The following is a 25,842-nucleotide window of genomic DNA, read 5'->3' on the forward strand; positions in this document are numbered from 1 at the left end:
TTATTTCATCACGATCCATCCTTGGTAAAAGATGTTTAAAACAGTGTCTATCACCAGGCTACATCAATGTATTGTGGTACCGTACTGTTTTGGAATTTCGCGCCTCAAACACTCCCTTTAATGGCGGATACTAGCCGATTCAATTTGTGACATTTTCCTTGCTTGCCACTCACGGGTATGTGTCTCTAGTAAGTATTACAAACTCTGTGATACGTAGCGACGCTACCATATGCAGAGGATTCGTTCCGCCTTTTGCGGTTAGTATTGCGTAATGATGTTCTTACTGAATTCACAATTCATGTTCGAAATGACGTCCTTGTGATATCTGGCAGGCTGCACATCTCCTGAAAACATGTCCAGCAACTCGCCGCAGTTCGTTCTCCGAAATGGCTCGAATTTCGTGCCGGATATTTTGTTTGAATTCCTCAAGTGAATGTTATTCGTGTAAACTTTACTTTTCAGTGTCCCCCATAAATAAAAATCGCAGGGATTTAAATATGGAGATCGAGCTGGCCAACTTTTCGTCCTCACTCAGCTCATTAAAAATGAACGGAGTATGAACTGTGTATATCTTTGTGCATTGACTGTTTTCTCAAAGAAAATGGGGCCAATCCGCTCATTGCACATCATGCCCTATTTTTATGTCACTTTAGTGGTTATTCGTGAAAACGGTGTGGATTTTCATTGTTCCAGTAACGATCGTTTTGAATGTGCATATAACCACTGAGGTGGAACGATGCTTCTTCACTATAAAAAATTAAGGTGGGGTCAATTTGCACATCATACACTGACTGTTGGAACCACATGCAAAATCTAAGTCTGCTCTGATAATCTACTGCCGCCTTCATGAAAGAGAGTAGTAGCTTCCTTTTACTTCTGATCTTGTAGCTGAGGTCTATTTCAATCTCATTCTCGTTCCTCGCACTCTGTGTAAGTGCCTTAATATTTTTCTTTGGTTATTATCAGGCTTAGGATCCGGGACACTTTAGCAACCAATGTATGCACAACTTGACTATAGAGTTCCTTGGACATAGTAGACAGACATACTGTGAATGTAAACAACGACGTCAATATGCTTCGTTATATTTTACTTTGTGCAATCTAGTGACAGTGGAAAATGAAGTAGGATACATACCTCACAAGTCTTCATGTCGCTCGGCGATGTTGAAGGCGTTAGCGTTACAATGAATAACCATGTACATGCTTGTAACTAGTTCGAAAAAAAACTGTTCACTATGAATTGAAAATGCACTGTGATGGCCTGAGTTCGTTTCGTAGGGAGAGACGGAAGAATACTGTACCTCTGATCACTAACCGGATTGTACATCAACGCACAGGTAAACAATACTCAACGCGTCACCTCACTCCATCTGTACTCCGTTGCACTGTAACTTCACATCATTCTTAAGTTATCTGGGATCCTATGCCTGGTTATTATATTTGAGAATCTTGTCAAGATAGGCTTGTTACATCCTATTCCAATAAGAGTGTGTATATGTAAATCAAGTTGTAGGATGATCCTGCATAAGTATGTTGTAGCCACTTGGTTAATAGTGAGCCCGATTGTATTTAGCTAATGAAAAATGAATTTGACCTTTGAAAAGGTGTTGAGCTTGGATAGCGTGAAGACCGACGTGAGCATTCGCGAGTTCCTAAATCACCTGGTGGGACGCAACATGAAGCTCTCTGCTCCCAGCTGCCGTCTCGACTTCCTGAATGCCTCTCCAGCTTTGCATGTAAATGGTGGTCTCATGGCACATCAACTGGAAATGTTATTGAACGTAAGTGATATTGTGTCATTTTTCCTTCTTTATGAACTTCATATAATTATGTGGCTGCAACATATCAGTTCCACACCGAGTTACAAAAGGGATTCCAATATTTCCGCGCTCTGGAGAGACCCTAAACGTGGTGATAACCTCTTCTCTGTGAATGCGATGGAACTCCAGAGGACCTTAAAATGGAAATTGTTTGCCTTTTGTGTAACTCAGTTTAATTCAAACCTTAAATAAAATGTTGTGAAGTGTTTCACATAAAATTTTACTGTAAGTACGTAGGAAAGGAAAATTCTGTCTACTTAAAGTGTAGAACAAGAATCTTTCTCCTTTTTGTAGAACTTAGGTAGGTCCAAATTTCGTCCGTCTTTTGTGCTTTTGCATCCACTTTAAGGACACTTAAGCTAGTGGACTAAAAGCATTTATTATAATCAGCCATAATATTTCTTAAGAAAGCCCTGAAATAAAAAATAAATATGTAGTTAATAGAAAAATAATGAAAAACAAAATGAGAAATTCAAATTACTCTTATTTCTTATAAAGTCTCCCTAATATCCTTGGCATAATTATATACGTATGATTTAAACTGGCAGTAAAACTTATTTGTTACTTTTTTTAAAATATGTTTACAATAAAAGTTCAAAATTTCTCTTACTATCACAAACAAAATTTGTAAAGAACACTATGTGGTGAGATTTAGGCCGTAATTATGTTGGTCAATCACACAAAAATTAGAGAATTAAGGTAAGCAAAAGATACGTAAATTTTTTATTTTTGGCAATGACAAACCATTTCATGATAACATTCAAATCACTTCGTGCACCTAGTTTATTTCCCCCCTTGATTGTCAAATGATCTGTTGAACCGAAGGAACAGGATTTTGTTATTTGTGTTCTCGTCTAACTGGGGTTTTCTCTTTGCACTCCTCCCCACCTTATTTTCAGATTAAGATTTCATCATTTTACATTTCTCTCCTATTCTTCCAAAACTTCAGTTTTATGTGGGACATCTTTGTTGCTGGTATACTAATCACATGTGCGATGTCTTTAGGCATAGTGAAAGGTGTTTTGGGGAACCCAACGTCTTCAACATGAGACTGTTCCGGATAATATACGATGGGCGTTCAAAATGTAACTCCCCCACATTTTTTATTTAATGACAATTGTTGCAGTTTGGTAGCAATGTAAATTAATGATTCTACTTCATATACTATTTTTATATAACGTCTCCATCACGTTGTACGCCCATACGCCAGCATGGAACGACTGCATGTATTCTTCGGCTGTACCAACTCTTATTCTGCGTGTGTAGCGTAGCCACTTCCTCACTGCATCAGTTACGCTTTTGTCACTTTCAAAATGAGTTCCACGCAAAGTATCTTTAAAAGACACAAAGAGGTGGAAGTCTGACGGTTCCAGATCTGGGCTGTAGGGTCGACGGAACACCACGATGCAACCATTCTAGTGATGTGTTCCCGGGTTCGCAGACTTATGTGAAGACGTGCATTATCATGCATTATCATGCTGGAGCAACATTTCTGTTGGATTCTTGCCAGAACTAATTCTCCGGAAACGTTTCTTGAGCTTGTTGATGTACGCCTCTGAGATAATGTTTGCTCCTTTTGGCATCACATCCACAACAATGACACCTTCACAATCCTAAAAGACAATAACCATGACTTTTTCTGCAGAGAAGGCTGTCTTGGATTTCTTCTTTCTGAACGATTAAGGATGATGCCACTTCATTGACTGCCTTTTTGTCTCCTGCTCAAAATGATGCACCTAAGTTTCGTCACCTGTAAAGATTCGGGACAAAGAGGCCTCCCCTTCGGCTTCAAAGCCCTCTAACATTTGAGAAGAAATGACTTTCCTCTATAGTTTGTGGTCTACGGTGAAACTTCGGGGAAGCCATTTTGAGCAGACGTTTGAATATCTGAGAGCCTTAAGTTGTAAAAACACTTCCAATGCTTACCGACAGCTGTAGGGTCGTTCATCGTCTTTTGATGCGCCGATCCGCATGCCATGCCTGGAGTGTTTGCTTTGGCATGGCGTCCAGCACGCAGCAGATCTCGGAGCTCGATTTCTACACTTCCCAGCGCCCGAACTCCCTGAGTCCACCGCCCAACAGTGCTTCTATCAACTGCATGACAAACATACACTGCACACAAACTTTTATGGATGTTCACCACACTTTTGTTTTCGAGAACCAAAAATTCAATTAGACCTACTGCTATTTTAACAGTCCACTATAGTTCATCCATTTGTCAGAATGGCTTGCGACTCGGTACACGCGCGAGCAAGAAACATCAGCTTTCAAGCCCATAAAAGTGCACCTTTCTATCTTTGTTAATGGCTGAGAAAAAATGCGGGGGCATTACTTTTTGAACGACCCTCGAATAACTGTCCCTAATCCAGAAACATTTTCTTATGATTCTTGTGCATCTTTATTTGCACATTCATTCCTGTTGGCGGTGAAAAAATTCTACCTCTTCAAACGTTTCGTTGTTGAACCACTTATTGCCGCCTGTAGAGATATAGAGTTATGAAATGTGATGCTACTTAGAGTTTCCTCACAACACGGTTTGTTACTCTGCGAGCCAGTTATCGATCACTTTTGCGTAATAAGTTATTAAAGGGCACATGAATTATTCAACTAATGAGTGCATTTTGTTTGTGGAACTAGGAAGGACGCAGACAATTGACACTCGTTTTATGCGCACTGTCAATTACAGTGAACGTTCTTTATGTAAGAATAGTGGCCGTCCAATACTAAAATCACATGTTCCTTCTTTGTTGGTTTACAATAATTGATATAAACTGTCCAAGACATTTGGAAAAAGAGCGCCATTGATCCATCCAGATTCAGAATACGCCCCAATTGAGCCAGCAGAAGCACCATACAGCAACGCAGCTTACTAATTTTTCTGAGCAAATTCCGGCATTGGGAAACATAATGACCAGTTGCTGACATGCATATAACTGCAATGGTCTTTGCTCCACATTCTGCAGAAGCAAGTTTCTGAATTTGTTTTTCGCAGAAAATATCTTTAAACACTCATGCTGGACAATGGAGAGCCCATTTCATCCACATCGTAGATCCTTTTCTTATCGAAATTAATCTTTTCAAGTTGGTGCTTCAATACAGAGAAAAAATATTTAATATTTCTTGGCCAAAAATTTTAATTCGTGCCAATGAAAGAATTTCAGGTTCTCTCATGCTGAGAGTAGAATGTCTTAAAAAAAAAAAAAAAAAAAAAAAAAAAAAAAAAAAAAAAAAACCAGAGGATCGCCATTTCCGTCCCGCTTTATTTATTATAAAAAGGGTGCTATACATTATCCTTCATAGATAATTGGTATGCCATTCTAGTCAGATCACGGCTGCAAGTCCATAAAAATGATTCTCCATTTCCAAATAGTAATTGAAGGGTTGGTTGCAAGAAGGGCGCAATTCGAATTACGGCGTATATCCGTAAAATGGCTATATGCGTTCTTGGGCGGCTTTTCTACCAACCACCACAATGTTATGCCTCTACTCCCAATAGATTGCAATAGAGAGATATTATTAAATTGCGTCCGTCTTCCATCTCACTGCTGTGGTTGGAAGAGTGGTGAAGGTAACTGCAAGGATGTTCGCGTTATCTAACGAATGTTCTGATTTATCTCCTCTTTCGTCTATTGAAAGCGAATATAACCTTTCTGATGTTGAAAGTATTAGTAAAAATGAATTACATACGGAAAGGTAGAAAACGGAAACTGTTTAACAAACTATGAAAAAATAATCTAGCAAGCGACGACGAAATTACGGCAAAGCTTACGCAATTAGGTCAGGAAAAATGGTGAAAGAAATACAGTATTACTATTTATTTTTGTCAATGGAGAATGAATATAAAGTACTATAGTCCCGTCGCTCTAATTTCCGGCAGCCAATCGCGTTGAAGGTATTTTACATTTAAACGTGTGCGTCTTGTGATTCGCTGAGGGAGACGTTATTAATTTCTTAAGGCTCGATAAATACTTCATATAATCGCCCGCATTTTGGCTCTTTCGTTGACGTTCGCAGAAAGCACACGAAGACGTTATTTGCCACTCAATTATTTGCTAAATTACAGTGCGTTTGATTTATTATCATAGGAGCTACGACATGATAATGTTTAACGGTGTGGCAAATAGATTCCTCGTATGGTAGCTCGGCAACGAAAGAACAAAAATGGCGATCGATACTACCTACCTAGACTTTATAGAGCCTTCACTTCCTAAGACGTAAGCAAAGAGGAGGAGTCACGCCGGGAATAACAGCGTCGCGACTATAATAATACAGGCGTATGCAGTGCTAAAAAATGTTAGATCCAGGCTAGCAGTCAGTCATTTAGGAACGACCATATTTCTGACAAGTTAGTAGCAAAAATTTAAGCCAGTTGCTGCCAGAAGAAATATGAGATGTCTACAGAGGAACAAGTCATTTTCCATTGAGGATTGTGGGAAACTTTAATCAAAAACCAACAGGATACATTTCTTATGGGATATTTGGAGAGGAGGACCATTAAGCAACGTCAAACAACTGTAAAACCACAACACCGAAAATGTTCTTGGATATACAGTATCATGACTGAGAAGAATTTTTATGCAAGTCCTTTATTCTGTCATTGTTTAAAATATCTCAGAAACGAGTGATAACTGTACAAAATATAGTGAAACTAGGTGATACTGTAATGACAGATATGAGAGGCAAACATTTCAATAGGCCTCACGAGATTCTAGATTTTTTTTATGTTAGGTTATTAGATCACTTAAAATGGTATAGTGTTTTTAAGCCTATATTCTAGGTACTTTCAGTTAAAATAATAACGTGAAATAAGTGGGATTAATTATTTTAATGTTGTGATAATTTAGTAAACGAACATATTATATATATTTTTTTGTAGAACATACATTGTAATTATCTTCATTATTGTAGTATAGACCTATATCTAGCCTTTCCTACAGAAATATAGAAAAATTAACAGTACTGCAGTATTTTGAAACCTCTTCTATGCAAGAAGGGCGTTCTTAAAAAAATTGAATGAATCTCATATGATATTTAAACATTAAATATTGAACACATTGTAATCACAAGAGAACATATTACCCTACAATATATATATATATATATATATATATATATATATATATATGAATGGTGTCATATTTCAGCAAGAGATGCAGGGTATACAGAGTTTTTGTTGATTATCTCAAAACTATGTTTTCTGAGTTACGCCCTTCTTCCAGCTAACTCCTCAATTGAAGACCTGAATTAACGAACATCCCAAGTCCAAAATTTACCGAATTTGACTTTTTACCTGACATATGTTGTTTTGTATAGGTTACCATCTTGTAAAAATGGATATCCCAAGTCCGATTATAAGCCTGTATTTTTAATCATATAAATATTTATTTCAATACTGTTATTTTGCAACCCTTTAAGCTATAGATGTAGTTTTTTCTTTGCTCTCATGAAAATTTACTTTAATGGACTTAGAATATTTGTCAATTCAGGTCTTCAATTGAGAAGCATTATCTCAATATCTTTGATCAAAACAGCAGGCCTGATTTTCTTTTCAACCATTTCTTCGGAAGGAAGGGCAGATTTGACGCAATCCTTTAAGATAGCTCGAGATAATTTGAAAGTCTTGGATGATACTTTATATCCCATTGTCCTTACTCTAACGACCTTTACAAGCAAAAATAAGTGTGCTTAATGTATTAAACTCTCCTCTAATACAAAGAACATTCCTAATATCATTCTGGGACGAAATGTAGACCTAGCTTCGGAGACGAAATTTTGAACGACAGTATTTTCAAATATGGCGAGCTTAAATAATTTCAAGGAAAAATTGTTCCGGGGCCGGGTATCGATCCCGGGACCTCTGGTTAAACGTACCAGCGCTCTGCCAACTGAGCTACCCGGGAACTCCACCCGACACCGTCTCAACTTTTCCCTTTTATCCACACAACTCATGTGGGCTGACGAAACGCCAGAGACGCACATGGAGTGCACACAAACTCTGTGTGACTTGGAATTGTGGTTTTCTGTTAACGTACACAGTGACGTATATATTATGCAAATCTAATCTTTCAGGTAAAGCTTCCTGTAAAGCAGATTTGAATAATTTCAAGGAAAAATTGTTCCGGGGCCGGGTATCGATCCCGGGACCTCTGTTTGAACGTACCAGCGCTCTGCCAACTGAGCTACCCGGGAACTCCACCCGACACCGTCTCAACGTTTCCCTTTATATCCACACAACTCGCGTGGGCTGACGAAACGCCAGAGACCCACATCGAGTGCACACAAACTCTGTGTGACTTGAAATTGTGGTTTTCTGTTAACGTACACAGTGACATATATATTATGCAAATCTAGTTTTCAGGTAAAGCTTCCTGTAAAGCACATTTGAATAATTTCAAAGAAAAATTGTTACCCGGTCCCGGAACAATTTTTCCTTGAAATTATTCAAATCTGCTTTACAGGAAGCTTTACCTGAAAGACTAGATTTGCATGGCGAGCTTATTTCGTTCAAATTATTACTAAACAAACATGCTTTAGAAATCGTATAAAATAGACACTCTAAAGTGATCTAATATAAAAGTAATTACATATCTTAGATAGTGCAAAAGAATTCTAAACTTCTTGAAAAATCCTTACTGGTTTGAACAAAATAATAAACAGTTAATAACGGAAATACCAGCAAACACAATCACTCCACGCCACTTCTAACTTGTTATTGCATTGATTGTGACAATTTTCCATAGTTACTAGATTTTTCAGATGAAATTTGGATTTCAAAAGGAACAATCTTTCTTCGTCCCGCAGTTCAAAAATGCGATGTAATTATGTAATTTCCCCCGTGACAGCCACCTAATTTCTGCATGCAAAGCAAAAAAGTTGTTTATGTCCACTCCCACATTGTACACCACAGGAAAATTTGATTTATCTGCAGTTTCATTGCTTTACTTCTACCTGGAGAACACTTGGGTTATTGATGTTAGTGTGGTTCTGCAGTCAGAGCATTCACTCACAGATGTTGAATTATTTAATAGTTGTTACACCTGTTGACAGTTACCTGTAGGGATGTGCAAGGATCTGTTGGGAACAGACGTGCATTTGAAAAGAATACGAGCCGACGCTGACTTCCCCTTCACAATTGGTGAACTGTACTTCAACATCAAGAAGTTACAAAACAAGCTACAGATCGAGAGCAGTGATGCAGGGGAACGAAGATTGGAAGGCTATGAGAAAATCCGCACAGTTGGAAAAGGTATCAGTACATAAACAAAGCAGTGTAGCATTGAGGTTTTAGATAATTTCACTTTCGCTTGTTTGCTGAATAAAGAAACATTCTTTGTTTTATTAAATTTAGAAAGTCGACTTCAGAATTCTCAAAACTATTTGATATCAAATACAAAACATACAGAACATAATGTAGAACCTTAATAGAACGTTTTATAATATTCTTTTTGGAAACTTCAAATTAAAAAAAATTTGTGGATGTGTATATTCATGAAAGATCGTATTTTTTACAATTTTGTTTTGGAACCTCAAAGTATGAAAAAGTTGAGAAAATTGTCTCTGTAAGTCTAATTCATTCATTCATTAATAGTGTTCTGCACAAGGGCAGGTCTTTCTCTGCAAACCCAGCATTCTCCGATCTTTCCTGTTTTCTGACATCCTCTTTGTCTCCGCATATGATCCATATATCTTAATGTCGTCTATCATCTGATATCTTCTCTGCCCCGAATTCTCCCGTTCACCATTCCATTCAATGTATCCTCCAATAGACAGTTTCTTCTCAGCCGTAAGTCTAATAATTAGGGAAACGGTAAATTGTGTAGAAGAGACTGAAATTTTATTGAAGTAGCTGCAGTATCATTGTAATAGAAACCGGTCAAAAATGTTAGTTCTTTAGTTTATAATATTTATATTGCAATGGAAAGTAGTGGGTTATACAGAGACTCACTGTGTCACTCTTTCAGGGGCATTTGGTACTGCCATTCTGTATCGCAAAATTGCCGATGACACGTTGGTAGTTATTAAAGAAGTAAACATGATCGACCTTACTGCAACAGAAAGACAAATGGCACTCAATGAAGTTCAAGTTTTGTCCAGTTTGGACCATCCAAACATTATCAGGTAAGAGTCCTTACGGCATTTCACTTTCTATATAATTCTCTTTTTTTTTTTTTTTCGTTGTTGGTAACCCTATAGCATCTATTAGTGCTTTATAGTTGTGCTAACAGATGGAGTTACTTGTCAACAATGTGACGCTGAAACGTGTGTTCAGGTTACTGTCCAGCGACAGTCCTGGTGTATTTTATATTGTGATGATTGGCTAATTAATATCAACCTGGCACACTCACATTCATATAAATTTCCAGACTCTAGACACCCAGGGAATTTTTCTTCTTCAAGAAAAATTCACCGAGAGTAAATATAATTCCCTTGTATCAAGAATCTTTTCCACATACAGTACGTAAGTGGCTTTTTCATTTGTCTTTGTGTTGCTAGGCAACAGATGATTTATGTCCATTATTGGAACCATTTTAAAGGCACACATTGACAATAATAAAACGATAAATAAATATAGCTGAACTGGAGAATTTGCTACGGTAGCTTTTAACTGCGCCGTTACGGTTACGACCAAATTTAACTAAATACAAAATGTCGCCAACATAAGGACATGACGTTGGTCTGTGGCGTCGTTAGAAGGAGACATTTAAATTTTTTTTAAACTGAGAGATAGCACCACTGTTAGCGACAAGATGTATTTGCGTTAATATTGCGAGCAGCTTATGTGGCTTTGATGAGGGGCTCGCGACAGGAACAGTTTTGCTATGGCGCATGCGCGGACCACTATATAACATCTTTGGTGCGGACCTCTCATGCAGTGATAGCGTGATCCTTACTTGATGCATTCTTGCTTCGGTTACACATCTTGCATATTATACGAAGGTTAGGTTTGTTTAGTTTTTATTTATGGAGTCCGCGCATTCGTAGACAACCAATATGATCCTGTTGGTCATGGCCCTTATGATAGTTTTTGTTTCGTAATATTGATAAACAATAATATGATGAAAGCTATGAATAATTAAATGGCCGCTCAAAGTTTTCTTCGTAAAAGAAGAGTTTTTCCTTTAGACCACAAATAAAATGGCAACGTGGTCATAATTACGTGCTTAACGCTTTGGTGAACATTAATCGGAATTTTACGTTCCTTCATTTGAATGAAATTCTCTGAAAACACAACTTTTTCTCCCTTTATTTCGTTGTAATAACTTGCTTTAAGATCTTACTACAGTTGCATTTTCATTTGGTGCATTCAAAACACCCTCGTTGTAGTGCACAAACCTTGCACTTGATTAATGGAGTGAATTATTTAATAATATACTCGCGAATTTTATTACCACCAATTCGATTGCCTTTTGTTTGACAAGGCTAGGTACCAACGAGTTAGAAAGGATTCTCTTTCTAACTCGTTGGGTACGGCCCGGTGATTAGTGGCCCGCGAGCAACGTCGACTACCGATGTTGATCTACCGTGCGTATTAGCCAGTTGTTCCATAAATATTTAAGCCCTAAAATGTAAAATGATCTATATCCTTCAAATACTTGGAAGTAACATTAGTAGTAGCCTATTTTGTAATATTTTGCTGTGTAACAAAAGCATAAACTCGAAGTAATATATTCAGCTCTTCTTTTAATGATTCAGCCGTACTTTTTTCCAGATGGCTTGCATGAATTATATTCTGAAGACACATTATCACTTGCAAAAAATTATATTCCATAGCAAATAGGCTGTCAAATCGCAAAGAATATCTTATAAGACAAAGTTTCCTTAGAGCTAATTAAGTTCATGTCATCGCTTTCTTCTTCTTCTTCTTCTTCTTCTTCTTCTTCCCTTCAAGGACTGAATACTTGTTTCCCCGTTCCTAAGCTGAAGCAAGCTACAGTATATTACTTGATCCGCCCCTCTCTTTCTGAGCCGTCCCACTGTTCGAGTTCCATGTGTTACCGGTATGTATTTTAAGGCCATTTTTAGTAGGCGGTCGTCCAGCATTCTATCTATATGGCTCCTCCATTTGGAGTGATTGATTAGATTAGATTAGATTAGATTAGATTAGATTAGATTAGATTAGATTAGATTAGATTAGATTAGATTTTATTAAAGTCATTAGTATTAACCTCAGGGGCGCCTCGTCCATAAGAGCTGCGGAGCTGCAGCACTCCCTGCTTTGACAGGAAAATAAAAATAATATTTATTTTAATTTTTAGAAGAATTGTTACAGCTTTTATTGGTAAATTGCTTTATATTTCTTCTGGCCGGGAATATGTACTATTATCTTATGCATAATCTTTTTGCTCGTCGACTGTATTGGAATTGACACTGCATTCAAAGTCGTCCTGGGATCTGCAGGGTGGTCAGTTCATAGAGAGTGTGTCTTGCATGGTCAGGGGGTAGAGAGGTGAAGGGAAACAGAGGGAAACTGCCGCTGTTTAAAACCCATATCTCGCTGCAGTGACTTGCAGAGCCAGGCCACAAGGGATCTTTCCTCTCCTCCCACACCACTTTGTAATGCTGCGTCAAATGGATTCTCTATTCCCTTGGAACTTAATGACAAAATTTTTATTTTCTTTTCACATACTTATTGTTGTAGAATCTTATCGAGTTAATATAACGAAATTAATATTCTCTTTTGCCTTAGTATTACGTATATATCCAGCCTCCAGCAGAACCTAATATTTGCCTTAACTCAAAATGATTGCACGAGTAGAATCCTTTTGATATAGCACGTAAAAATACGAAAGAGACTTCTTTTCCATTTTTAGAAAATTGTTGACTGAGTGTTGCTTTGGTGTGACGTCTTAATACCGTAGCTTAAACAGTGCAAATTTGCAAGCATGAGTGTGTGTGAATTACAGAATATTAATTTTATTTTTCTCAACTTTCCCTTGCGGAGAATATTGATGTAATGAAGTCCGTTACCCGACTTAAATCTTACTTAAGCTTCATCCAGCCGAAATAGTGCATATATGTAAGGAAGTATAACTATGAAATTTACGCTAAGCATTTGTGGTTACGTGGATGTGAACAAAAAAAATCTGTATTTTGTTTTCCTTGCCTCCTCTTCGGTGGTGATGCTGCATGGACTAGGAGTGGTGTGACAGATTTAGGACGTTTGCCCCACGAATCTGCGCAGTCTCACCTGAAAAATGTTGTTTCATTGGCTATGTTACGCAACTCATACTGCTGTACAATTAAGTGAAACGAACAGAAGAAACATTCTTAAACATAATCAAGAGAGTCGACCTGGTTGGAAAGTTAGTATAGCGCTGGTCTTCTATGCCCAAGGTTGCGGGTTCGATCCCGAGCCTGATCGATGGAATTTAAGTGTGCTTAAATGTGACAGGCTCATGTCAGTAGATTTACTGACATGTAAAAGAACTCCTGCGGGACAAAATTCCGGCACATCCGGCGACGCTGATATAACCTCTGCAATTGCGAGCGTCGTTAAATAAAACATAACATTTAACATAATCAAGAAGTGAGAAAAAATCGTGAAATTATTTTAAAAAATATATTGATTGTATCAAATTTTGTGGCCAATATGAACTTCCCCTTAGGGGACATGATGAAAAAACGATTCGAAGAACTCTGATGTGTTTCGTGGGTTGCTACAGTTCGTGAATAATCTAAACGAGCCTCTCAAAAATAATTTGGAACATGCCACTGTTTAAGGTTATTCTAAGACAATTCAGAATGAACTGGTAGATTGTAAGTTGAGTGTCTGCCGATCTGAAATTCAGATTGAAATCGATGGTATTAGTTTTTCTTAGGGATTAGCAAATGGTCCCACAGACATCTCCCAACTAAGTCAGGAAGTTTTGGGTTTTCGATATGCAGTGCATTTATTTTTGTCCTATACTTATTAGTAATGGTATCAAGAAGTGAAATTTGTATGTACCGAAATCTACTGCAGCTCTCCCAATCCACAAGTTCACGAGCCGCCACTGATTAACCTATATAAATACTATGGATATAGTCATAATAAAAACAAAACAGAGTGAATAAGATTATATTAGAAACATAAGTTATTAACGGAGGACTCAAAGTATTCATTAATACTATAAAATGGATGATTAATCATCCAGCGTTTTAAAACATTCTTAAATGTGCTTAAATGCTATTAATATCCTCTAGAACGTTTGCCTCTCCAAGCTGAATTCTAATATAATCGTTTCTGAGGCACTCTCGTCTTGATACTCCCAATAACGGACGGAGCAATCTCATCTATGCTGTTTCTAGACGTCTTTTTTCATTTCTTGTAAGAGTGCAGCCTTCGCTTCCGTGTATTAATACTGTTTACTACTACCTTGTAAAGCCTTAGGATTGTATTCATAGATGAGACTTTGGACCAAAGTTGACTTCGAAAAGTACAAAGTCACCATTTTCCTATTCACAGTCGACATTTTGACGAAAATAATCTTCATTCGTTACTTTACTTTGAAGTCTCCGAAAATCTATACTTTGACTTTGGTTCGTGGACATAAGGAAAATGGCTGATACTTGGAAAATTGTTAAATTTTGCCGAGAATATTGAGGACATCCAGCAGATTATTAAAGCTGTTCCCTAGCGTATTATTATAGATTATAAATCCCAATCAATGTACAAATTTCATCAACAAACAGGCCTATTAGATATCCTCGTCTTGTTTCAACTTTCACTGATGAATAATAATCAAAGAGAATTATCTGTTCCACCTAAATTAGGTCTACAATTTACTTCATCGCGATTTTACGCTATAGGTAAAAATTGATAGCTTAATATTGATTTTGACTACGGTATTTAATTCTACAGAGAAGTTATACGGTTGGATATCCAATTAATTTAAATTCCTTGCGGCCGTCATAATATTTTCTGCATATCGATTTCAGATAATTTTTAAGTAGTTTTTACAGACGTGCAAGGAATAACTCTGCCAACTGTCAGCAGGATAATATGATAATATATCTCTTTCATAGTCTGTCATTGGTGGAATCTTTTTATCTTCCATATCTTCAAAATAAAATTATTTTATAATAAAACAATTTGAGGGCTTAATGTGAAACTAACGCAACTACAATCGATGTTTTATTCATAAAAAATTCTTAACAGGCAGTCCTATTTCAAATGAACTATAACATCATGTTTTGTAGTTACAAATTATGTTAAATACAAGACTGTTCGGAACTGAGTTACGATTTTTGTGACCAAGTGAAAGAACAAATTATTATCGATTGGTGTATTCATAAACGATTAAGAGAAAGACTATCAGTAGCCAAGCGAGTAGAGCAACAAGTTAATATTAGTAGATTCAATATACTTACTTACTTACTTACAAATGGCTTTTAAGGAACCCGAAGGTTCATTGCCGCCCTCACATAAGCCCGCCATTGGTCCCTATCCTGTGCAAGATTAATCCAGTCTCTATCATCATACCCCACCTCCCTCAAATCCATTTTAATATTATCCTCCCATCTACGTCTCGGCCTCCCTAAAGGTCTTTTTCCCTCCGGTCTCCCAACTAACACTCTATATGCATTTCTGGATTCGCCCATACATGCTACATGCCCTGCCCATTTCAAACGTCGGGATTTTAAGTTCCTAATTATGTCAGATGAAGAATACAATGCGTGCAGTTCTGTGTTATGTAACTTTCTCCATTCTCCTGTAACTTCATCCCGCTTAGCCCCAAATATTTTCCTAAGCATCTTATTCTCAAACACCCTTAACCTATGTTCCTCTCTCAGAGTGAGAGTCCAAGTTTCACAACCATACAGGAGAACCGGTAATATAACTGTTTTATAAATTCTAACTTTCAGATTTTTGGACAGCAGACTGGATGATAAGAGCTTCTCAACCGAATAATAACACGCATTTCCCATATTTATTCTGCGTTTAATTTCCTCCCGAGTGTCATTTATATTTGTTACTGTTGCTCCAAGATATTTGAATTTTTCCACCTCTTCGAAGGATAAATCTCCAATTTTTATATTTCCATTTCGTACAATATTCTGGTCACGAGACATAACCATATACTTTGTCTTTTCGGGATTTGCTTCCAAACCGAAGTAGATTCAATATCCTGAAATTAAAGCACGAGGAAACTAAGAAACAATATCAGGTCGAAACTTCAAACAGGTTTGCCACTTTAGAAAGCTCCGACGAAGTTGATGTTAATAGCGTGTGGGAAAATATCAGAGATAGTAGGCCTATCAAAATTGCAGCTGAGCAGAGCGTAGATTATTATGAAACTAAGAAAAAGAAACCGTGATTTGATGAAGATTGTTGCATGGTAGTAGAAAGAAGGAAAGAGGCAAAATTGAAATTCTTACAGAATCCGGTTGAGGCGAATAGAGATAATTATTTCACTGAAAGACGGGAAGGAAGTCGTAGCCTACGCTTAGGAATAAAAAGAGAGATTACTTAAGGAGAAACTGAATGAGATAGAAACAAACAGTAAGAACAAAAACATTCGAGATGTCTATAAAGGCATAAAGGAATTTAAGAATGGATATCAGGCAAGGACAAACATGATAAAGGATGAGAATAGTGACTTGCTTACAGACTCTCATTCAATCCTGAACATATGGAAAAACTATTTAGGGCAACTACTAAATGTACATAAGCCAAACATAAATGATCGGGACGAAATTGAAATATAAACTGTTGAGCCATTTACACCCGAACTCACACTTTCTGACGTAGAAATTGTGATAGAAAATCTGAAAAAGTACAAGTCTCCAGGTATCGATCAAGTTCCAGCAGAATTAATACAAGAGTGTGGAAGCGCATTATCTAGCGAAGTGTATAATCTTGTATGATATTTGCTATTTGGGAAAAGAAAATTGTACCAGAACAATCGAAGGAGTCCATAATTGTAACTATTTTTAAGAAGGGGGACAAAACTAACTGTAATTACTTTCGAGGAATATCACTTTTATTGACGTCGTACAAAATTTTGTCGAATATTCTTCTGAGAAGATTAACTCCATATGTAGGTGAAATTATTGGGGATCATCAGTGTGGTTTTAGGCACTGATCGACTATTGATCAGATTTTTTGTATTCGATAGATATTGGAGAAAAATGGGAGTATAAGGGTAGGCCTACAGTACATCAGTTATTCATAGATTTCAAAAATGCATATGACTCGGTTAAGAGAGAAGTTTTATATAATATTTTTATTGAATTTGGTATTCCCAAGAAATTAGTTCGATTAATTAAAATGTGTCTCAATGAAACTTACAGCAGAGTCCGTATAGGCCAGCTTCTGTCGGATGCTTTTCCAATTCACTGTAGATGCACTATCACATTTACTTTTTAACTTCGCTCTAGAATATGCCATTAGGAAAGTTCAGGATAACACAGAGGGTTTAGAATTGAACGGGTTACATCAGCTTCTTGTCTATGTGGATGACGTGAATATGTTAGGAGAAAATCCACAAACGATTAGGGAAAACATGGAAATTTTACTTGAAGCAAGTAAAGCGATAGGTTTGGAAGTAAATCCTGAAAAGACAAAGTATATGATTATCTCTCGTGACCATTATTGTACGAAATGAAAATATAAAAATTGGAAATTTATCCTTCGAAGAGGTGGAAAAATTTAAATATCTTGGAGCAACAGTAACAAATATAAATGACACTCGGGAGGAAATTAAATGCAGAATAAATATGGGAAATGCGTATTATTATTCGGTTGGGAAGCTTTTGTCATCTGGTCTGCTGTCAAAAAATCTGAAAGTTAGAATTGATAAAACAGTTATAATTATTACCGGTTGTTCTATATGCTGTGAAACTTGGACTCTAACTTTGAGAAAGGAACAGAGATTAAGAGTGTTTGAGAATAAGGTTCTTAGGAAAATATTTGGGGCTAAGAGGGATCAAGTTACAGGAGAATGGAGAAAGTTACACAACGCAGAACTGCACGCATTGTATTCTTCACCTGACAAAATTAGGAACATTACATCCAGACGTATGAGATGAGCAGGGCATGCAGCACGTATGAGGGAATCTAGAAATGCATATAGAGTGTTAGTTAGGAGGCCGGAAGGAAAAAGACCTTTGGGGAGGCCGAGACGTAGATGGGAGGATAATATTAAAATGGATTTGAGGGAGATGGGATATGATGATAGAGACTGATTAATCTTGCACAGGATAGGGACTGATGGCGAGCTTATGTGAGGGCAGCACTGAACCTACGGGTTCCTTAAAAGCCATTTGTAAGTAAGTAAGTAAATACCGGTAGGCCCTATACAAAATAAATAAATAGCCTAAACAAAAATAAAATAGAATAACATAATTATTCTGCAGCTGAAGAAAGTAATATGAATCTCAAAATTGCAATATTAATCAAAAAACATATTATAGATACAGTTATCCAAGTACAAACAATATTTATCTGGCAGTATGTTACATCACGTTTCTCTGGCATATTTCTGAAGGGCTTGTGGCAATAATATGTTATGCCAAATTATTAACTTAAGTGACTTAATCATAGCTTTGTCTGGCATCACATGCGACAAAATATTTAAATTTCAATGTTTATTAATTGATAACAATGACAAAATTTATTTATACCTAAATTCATATTTAGTTTGTGCCTTACCATATTACTGCTCCAAACCCATCATTTAACATACAGTAGGCCTATACATTTTTAGAGCTTCCTACATAGCCTATTTATCACCGTCCACACCTGTGGAATAACGGTTAGCATGTCTGGCCGCGAAACCAGGTGGCCCGGGTTCGATTCCCGGTCGGGGCAAGTTCCCTGGTTGAGGTTTTTTCCAGGGTTTTCCCTCAACCCATTACGAGCAAATGCTGGGTAACTATCGGTGCTGGACCCCGGACTCATTTCACTGGCATTATCACCTTCATCTCATTCAGACGCTAAATAACCTAAGCTGTTGATAAAGCGTCGTAAAATAACCTACTAAAAAATATTTATCACCGAACTTTAGCATTTTCAACAAGTTTCTGTCCATTCTCTGTGTCCATGCATTTCTGATGAACGTCTCTTTTTAAATGTTTAGAAACATCATATTCACCACTGAATTCGCAGCTACAAACCTTACACTTGCCAAAATTGTCGTTTTTTCCAATGTGCAAACCTACATTGTTAAGAAAATTAATTCAAATTTAATGTAATTATTTAGGCCTAGAAGAAAATAGTTAGGGCCTACTATGTAACGATAATATTATTCAAGTGATGTTAAATCTCTAAAGGAAGGACTTTTTTGCATCCCGCCTCGAATCGAAGCGGGACTCGGAACCTTTATATGAAAATCGGGACATGTCCCGCCAAATCGGGACATCTGGCAACCCTGTCCCAAATGTTCTTTTCGAGTATTCATTTAACACGAACTGTTGAGGACCGTCGGAAACTGATTCAGCTAGGTATATCGAGAGGGAAGCCCTTTTCACTCCCATTAAGCGCGAGTACATCATACTCTATTGCTTTCACTTCACTTTCAGATTTTATCGTAAAAGCTTCATCTTCATTTACTTTTCTTTGTTTCTGCGTAATTTTTTTAAGAAGTCCGAAATATTACGTTTTTGCCCGGTTGATATTATAACTGACTGTATACTTTGCCTTATTACAACCAAATCACTTAATATCTTTTAATTATGAACAAATATTATTTAAACTAGTAACTCGTAAGAACACACTCTCTCTGTCAGAAGTCAACTGTATACTGCACTGTCGCACTGATGAAAGATTTCCTCATAGGTACTTTATTGTCGTGATACGCGCTCAGTTCATAACACAGCTAATATGACGTCATATGAAAATTCAAATTCATTCAATCTTCCTGAAACTTCACAAATAGTCTTGTTGTTCTACGTAGATTATAGTCATGCTAATTTAATTTAATAAGAATGTTAAATATATTGAAAAATAATAATTAATGTGACCTATAGGCTTGCCAATAATGAGTCTGACATCCAGGAATGTTCATTGTCGAGTCGACTGTATTGCACCGATACATATTAATGCTAACGACGTTCACGCAAATGTAACGCAATTTATTGATGGAATAAAAACAAGATTAACGTTGATTTGCGTTTACTGTGAATCGTGTAAAATGTCAAATGTTATGTAGGCCTACAGTTTGAATAATGGCTAGTTTATATTTCTCACGTTTAATGAAATTTGTTTTACACTCTTACAGGAATATGTTTGTTTTTGTTCTTCAAAATAACTTATGCCTAGTATTTTTTTTAAATAAATTTCCCAAATCAGGACTTTAAATGTCCTTTGGGGTGCGGAAAGGGGTGCTCCGATCTTTTATGTGGTGCTGCGCACCCTTTCGCAACACTCTAGAGACGTCCCTGTCTTACATTCTTCATCAAACCGTTTTTTTTATCTGCCTTTGGTTGAAATCTAACCGTATCTGTAGCATTTTCATAATACGGTATCAGTTTTAATTTGTTCCCATGTATTTTCAGTTTCACCTTCACTGTAATCATTCTTCAACACAAAATTCGCAATATTTTCTGAAATCACTTGTTTATACCTCTCTAAAACTTCGTGTTTTCCAGCATAGCCTACGAATCTGTGTTTTCTGGAGAGGATCCATGTGTGTCTTTTTATAAAAGGATATGCGACATCTATAGGCTATTTAACTTTAACAAGGTAGTGATGTGACCCACAGTCAACATCTCTAAAAGATCTCATCTCCGTAATACTATAGATGCTCCTCTTTTGTCAATTAAAACATGATCAATTTGATTAAGTCTTACCCCATCAGGTGGACCCAGGTACATTTCTGAATATCTTCATGAGGAAAGAATGTGGATCTCATTTTTTACCATTGCCCTTATTATCATACATTTACTCAGTGTAAAATCAGTCAATCAATGACAATTATCACATGTAGGCCTAGTACATGAGCTACGGTATCCTATCACTCCTCTATACAGAGTATAATATTTTGAGGGATGGTTTTATGTATCACAACAAGAAAAAAAGTCCAATAAACATGAATCCTAAAATTAATAGTTTTTACGAAAAACATAGGTACCAAAGTTTAAAATTCGTATGTTGGTGACAGATTAATAGGGCCACATATTTTAACCCATAGATTAACTGGTTCTCAGTATCGGCATTTCTTAGCAAACCAATTATTGCCTGTCTTGCTGAAGGAAGTGCCATCATATCATCAAAGACTACATGTAAGTAGGTATATGGTTTATGCATGACGGAACACCAGCCCATTTCCATACCAGAGTCAGACGACATCTAACAAGGGTATTTGAGGAGTGTCGTTTCAAAACGTGTTAAGTCCCCCCTCCATCGAAATTTAGTTTGATGCGATTTCACGCTTATAAGCATGTCTTCTTCATATATCATAACAAAATTGGATCATTTCGTATTATATTCTGTATTTTTTTTTGTATGTGCTTTCTGATGCGTCGGATCAAATCGTGTTATGTTCGTGAAACTGATTGGTTCAAATCGTATTAAATTCCCAACCGCTTTCCTTTCGTTGGTTGACCTGAACGAAATGCCTCATTTTTTCCTAAATTGCCAGCATCTGTGTACGATGTAATGAATAACGGTTGCTTACTACTTTTGTGCAAAATGGATAGTTATGCAATAGTTGGAGAAAGATCAAAGAGGATCAGGAAAAGGCTGAGAACAAAATCAAAAAGGAATCGCAAAATGAAAGCAAAGTAAGTTCATTAGCTGTATTACTACAATAAACTGAATTAAACATAACATTCTGAGATAATATTATATTCTAAACTACATGCATTTCCTTATACACACAATGGGGAAAACTGGCCTTTCTACAACTAATCGTTTCCAATTCACTGTGCATCATTCCCACAAAGTTCCCAACATTCTATATATGGAGCGAGACTCAAAGTGGAAGAGGGGCAAATGAAGTGGCATCAGGAGTAATGTCATTTCTCAGCTTTGAGCAGGATGTTACTTGCATAAGACTTTTCTATGACAGATTCAATGGGCAGAACAAAAACATGCACATAGTACACGTCCTTTCTTCCTGGTTCCAAAGTAAGGCACCCCCACACATTTCCGAAGTTGTAATGCATTTTCCAGTGTGAGGCCATTCATTTTTACCGGCTGATAGACTTTTCGGAGTCGTAGAGAAAACGTTGTGCAAGAAAGCCGAGTTAATTACCCCTAATGATTATAGGGCTGTTTATGAAACAGTGGGTTCCGTTAAAACTCTAGGAGAAAATTGGACAATTCGAGATTACAAATCTCTAACTTCACAATACAAAAGGGTGGATGGAATCAAGGATATGAAAAGGGTTACGTTGAAAAGGATCTATAAAAATGGAAAATCAGAGGTTACTTTGAAAATGGAACCCACATTTAGATATGATGATCCTTTCAAAGTAGGCATTCGTATTATAAAACGAGGAGTAAGAAGAATAACAGAGCCACAAATCTTACTGATGCTAAAAAGAACGATGTGGATACTTCACTGAAAGTGAGATTTGGAGATATTTGGGAAGGACTGGATGACGTGGGGTTTTATGTTTCTGCCTCAGCATTGATACAGGATCTTCTACTGAAAATAATGAACATGGTGAACATCTTCATGAAGAATCAGGTTTTGAAATTATATTAGTGCATATGGGCCCGTAAGCAGTAAGGGCCCGTCAGATTAAGTGAGTCTGATTACTTTTCATTATCACGAATAATTATTCACAGATACATACCAGTACTATAAAATTTTGTAAGAACATTTGTTACATGAATCTGACATATTAACCAATAATAGTAGAATTAATACAAATTATCACTTCATTGCCATGTAAATGTTTAACATTTATATAATAGAATATCGGTTTCCCACGTTAACAATCATCAACACGACACTTGAGGGCTTCAGAATTTGCCTGAAATATGCATCCGTCACCTGTATCGAACATGTTCAATTGGCTTGTCCTCTTAACTACCAACACCTGCCGGCCCACCGCAATATGCTAGTGGACACTCCCAAATCCAAGCCGGAGGATCACGTTTCCTTTTCAGTAGGGACTACATAGTATGTTTTGTGACGAAACTTTCGTCTCTTCGTTGTCGTTTTTCTAGTAAATTCTGTTCATTAGTGTTACCAGTGGACAATGCACAAGTAGAAGCAAGTCAGGAGCTGAGAAGCGCAAGGAGAGACAGAAAAATTGGAGGATATTAAGAAAGGGAGTAGAACTTTGTTTGAAGTTGGTGTGAAATTGAGAGGCATTGGAAAACTAAAAAGCAGCAGACAAATTGTGTCATTGAATGTGTTGTTCGAAAACAAGAGCATTTCCAAAAAAAGTATTACAATATTTTCAAAACTCAAGAATGAAGAATGTATTCCCAGAGACTGGCTAGTGTGGAGTGAAACAAATCAGGGAAAATAGTACAGTGACTGATTTGTTTCACTGCATTCTAGCCAGTCTCTGGGAACACATTCTCCATTCTTGAGTTTTGAAAACAATACTGCAAAGGCTCTTGTTCCATCACTTAGAAGGTTATTAGGCAGGTTGGGGGTACTTTTTCGAACAACACATTCAATAACACTTACAGTTTGTCTGCCACTTTTTTGTTTTCCAAGGTCGCATGTTACTTGCCATGACTCAGAGTTAGGAACTGATGTGTGTGTGCGTGTGCGTGTATGTGTTTTTTTCACTTGCACGTATTAACAGATCATTTTTACTAATGTTTGCTTGTTCTGATTCAATACTACTGTTATCAGAATTTTTTTCTAAACAGCCACAAACATCAATATTCACTTCTAAGTCTTCATTTTTGACAGCCTGAACAGACGGACTTCAGATTGGTTTATTTTCTGCACCTTCACAAGCAACGCTCAATTTCACACCAACTTCAAACAAAATGAAGGAAATAAAAATGTATTCAGAGTAACAATGTGTCAAGAAAGACTGAGTAACCTTTGCCTCTTAGTCTGGAGAGCGATCTTGCTAAGTCTTTAAATTTTTATGATATAATTGATGATTTTGCATCAATGAAGTCAAGGAGAGTTGTTTGTTGATGTTGGCCTGCAAGTCAGAAATTACAGCTGTTTAAGAATAGTGTTCTATGAAAACGAAACGAAACAAACGACAACGAAAAGACTAAAGCTTCATCACTACTATGTAGGCCCTACTGAAAAAGAAGCGTAATATATTGTGCTAATGTGAAGTTACTTTTCAATGTAACAAAAGTGTATATTTTTAGATTCGTATTTGTGTGTGGGGTTGTCTTTTATTTATTTTGCAAATAATTATTATCGTCAGAATAATTGGTAACTTGTCATTTTTAACATTTTTTTTAACAGGGCCCGAGCACAATGTTGCACAGGGGCCCATAAATCCTGTCGGCAGCCCTGCTTATGTGCATTCATTTTAGATTAAAGGGTACTAAAAAAAATGTAGCTTCAATTTTGTTAGTATCCTAGTATAATTTATAATATTTTGTTGATAAGAAATACGGGAACACAGAATATTTAATCTCAAATAACCATTTCTGTTACTTTATAAGAAATAATAAATGGCATCTCTGTGAAGAAGGTAAATAAAATGAAACAGCATTGTGTAAGAAACAAAAGGTGTCGCATCAAAACGTATTAAATTCTTTGTGTTGTTTCAAAACGTATTAAGTAACAAATTAAAAGTCAAATTGCTCCGCATTGTGATAGGAAATACAGTTCAGATTTTATCAGTATTAGTTATAAATGCCTATAGAGTCATTCCATGTCAAATCAACAAATTGGCTGTGGCGCAACTTTTTCGGATACTGGTGAAAATTGTTCCAGTTATTGACTGATATTGACTATGAGTACAGGCAAAGTATTTTGTGCGAAATCCTACTCATTTCTTTGATATGCACGAGTGTGTACAGTACTTCATCCCTCGATATTGGTGTGCGCCTATTCGGAAAAAAATCCATAACTTACAAACAACTCGAAATTTCTCTGTCAAAGTTAGTGACAATATATTCAAGAACATTTTGTACTATTTAGTGATACAACAGTGGAAAAAAAGTTTATATTATAATGTAAATAAAACAAAATATACAAAAATTGGGTCAATACTTTTATGTTGCATAGAAGATAAAGGCAAGGTGAAATAATAACGAAATATTAGTAGTAAAGACATTCAAACATTCTGTATGCATGGTGAAATTTTGAACTTGTATTTCGGCTCCCTTCCGTCTAGGCACGTGTGTACGTACATGCATGTTCAAACCTGCGCGGAGCAAGACTAAGCATGTCTTGGAGGTGACGCGGCACTCCACTGTCAGTCTCGGGATACGCAAACTACAGTATATTTGTCATACCTGTGTACAGTAACGTTCACTTTCATAATTAAGTGGTATCATCAGTAAATCTATCATTAATTGTGGTAGCTGTGTGTTACCTTGGTTCGAGCTCGTCACAGCCGGGGCTGACATCACACCATAATTAGCAACAAGACAAGTTACCAGACTAACAACTGTTGGGTTATAGGTAAGTGAATTAAAACTGTGCGCCGTTATTTATAAAGTGCATATTTTACAGTAGTTTGACGTTAAGACATTTCTATTTCAGTGTATTTCACGGGTGACTCTAGAAGTAGGAAAATGTCCAAGGAAATGGAATCTTGTTCTGTAGGACAACTGACAGGTGATAGTTGTCACAAACTAACATATACCCAATCTATTGCCTTGTTGGACGTAAAAACCTTGCCTGATCAAGACAGGCAATTATTGTGGTGCAGGCTGAGGAAACCGAAGAACATCGAGACTGTTTGTTATCATCATCTGAAGATATACTGCAGCGACAAATATACACATTTCTTTGGACGTAAATGTTGTGATCCATATAGAAGACATAAGACTGTTATTAAGAAGGGTTTACGAAAGATAACAGAAGACCTCGTCAACAGAAAGAAAAAATTCTCTCTTATACCTGGACAGTGTGTATGTACAAATTGCTATACAAGATTACAAAATAGTAGTGATGATTCCGATGAATCAAAGGACGATCAGCCATTC

At 36.7% G+C, this 25,842-nt stretch overlaps 1 protein-coding gene across 3 annotated transcripts in view; it reads left to right on the forward strand.

The window, feature by feature from the left end:
* LOC138705031 (serine/threonine-protein kinase Nek8-like) overlaps positions 1-25,842 on the forward strand; it is a 232,638-nt gene that overhangs the window by 119,990 nt on the left and 86,806 nt on the right. For all 3 annotated transcript variants that reach the window (XM_069833582.1, XM_069833581.1, XM_069833583.1), the window contains 3 exons: positions 1,605-1,781; positions 8,868-9,066; positions 9,782-9,938. In XM_069833582.1, coding sequence (XP_069689683.1) covers positions 1,605-1,781; positions 8,868-9,066; positions 9,782-9,938 — 533 coding nt within the window. The remainder of the gene's footprint in view (positions 1-1,604; positions 1,782-8,867; positions 9,067-9,781; positions 9,939-25,842) is intronic.

Source organism: Periplaneta americana, chromosome 8, assembly GCF_040183065.1.
Source record: "Periplaneta americana isolate PAMFEO1 chromosome 8, P.americana_PAMFEO1_priV1, whole genome shotgun sequence".
In the NCBI taxonomy this organism is placed as follows: Eukaryota; Metazoa; Arthropoda; class Insecta; order Blattodea; family Blattidae; genus Periplaneta; species Periplaneta americana.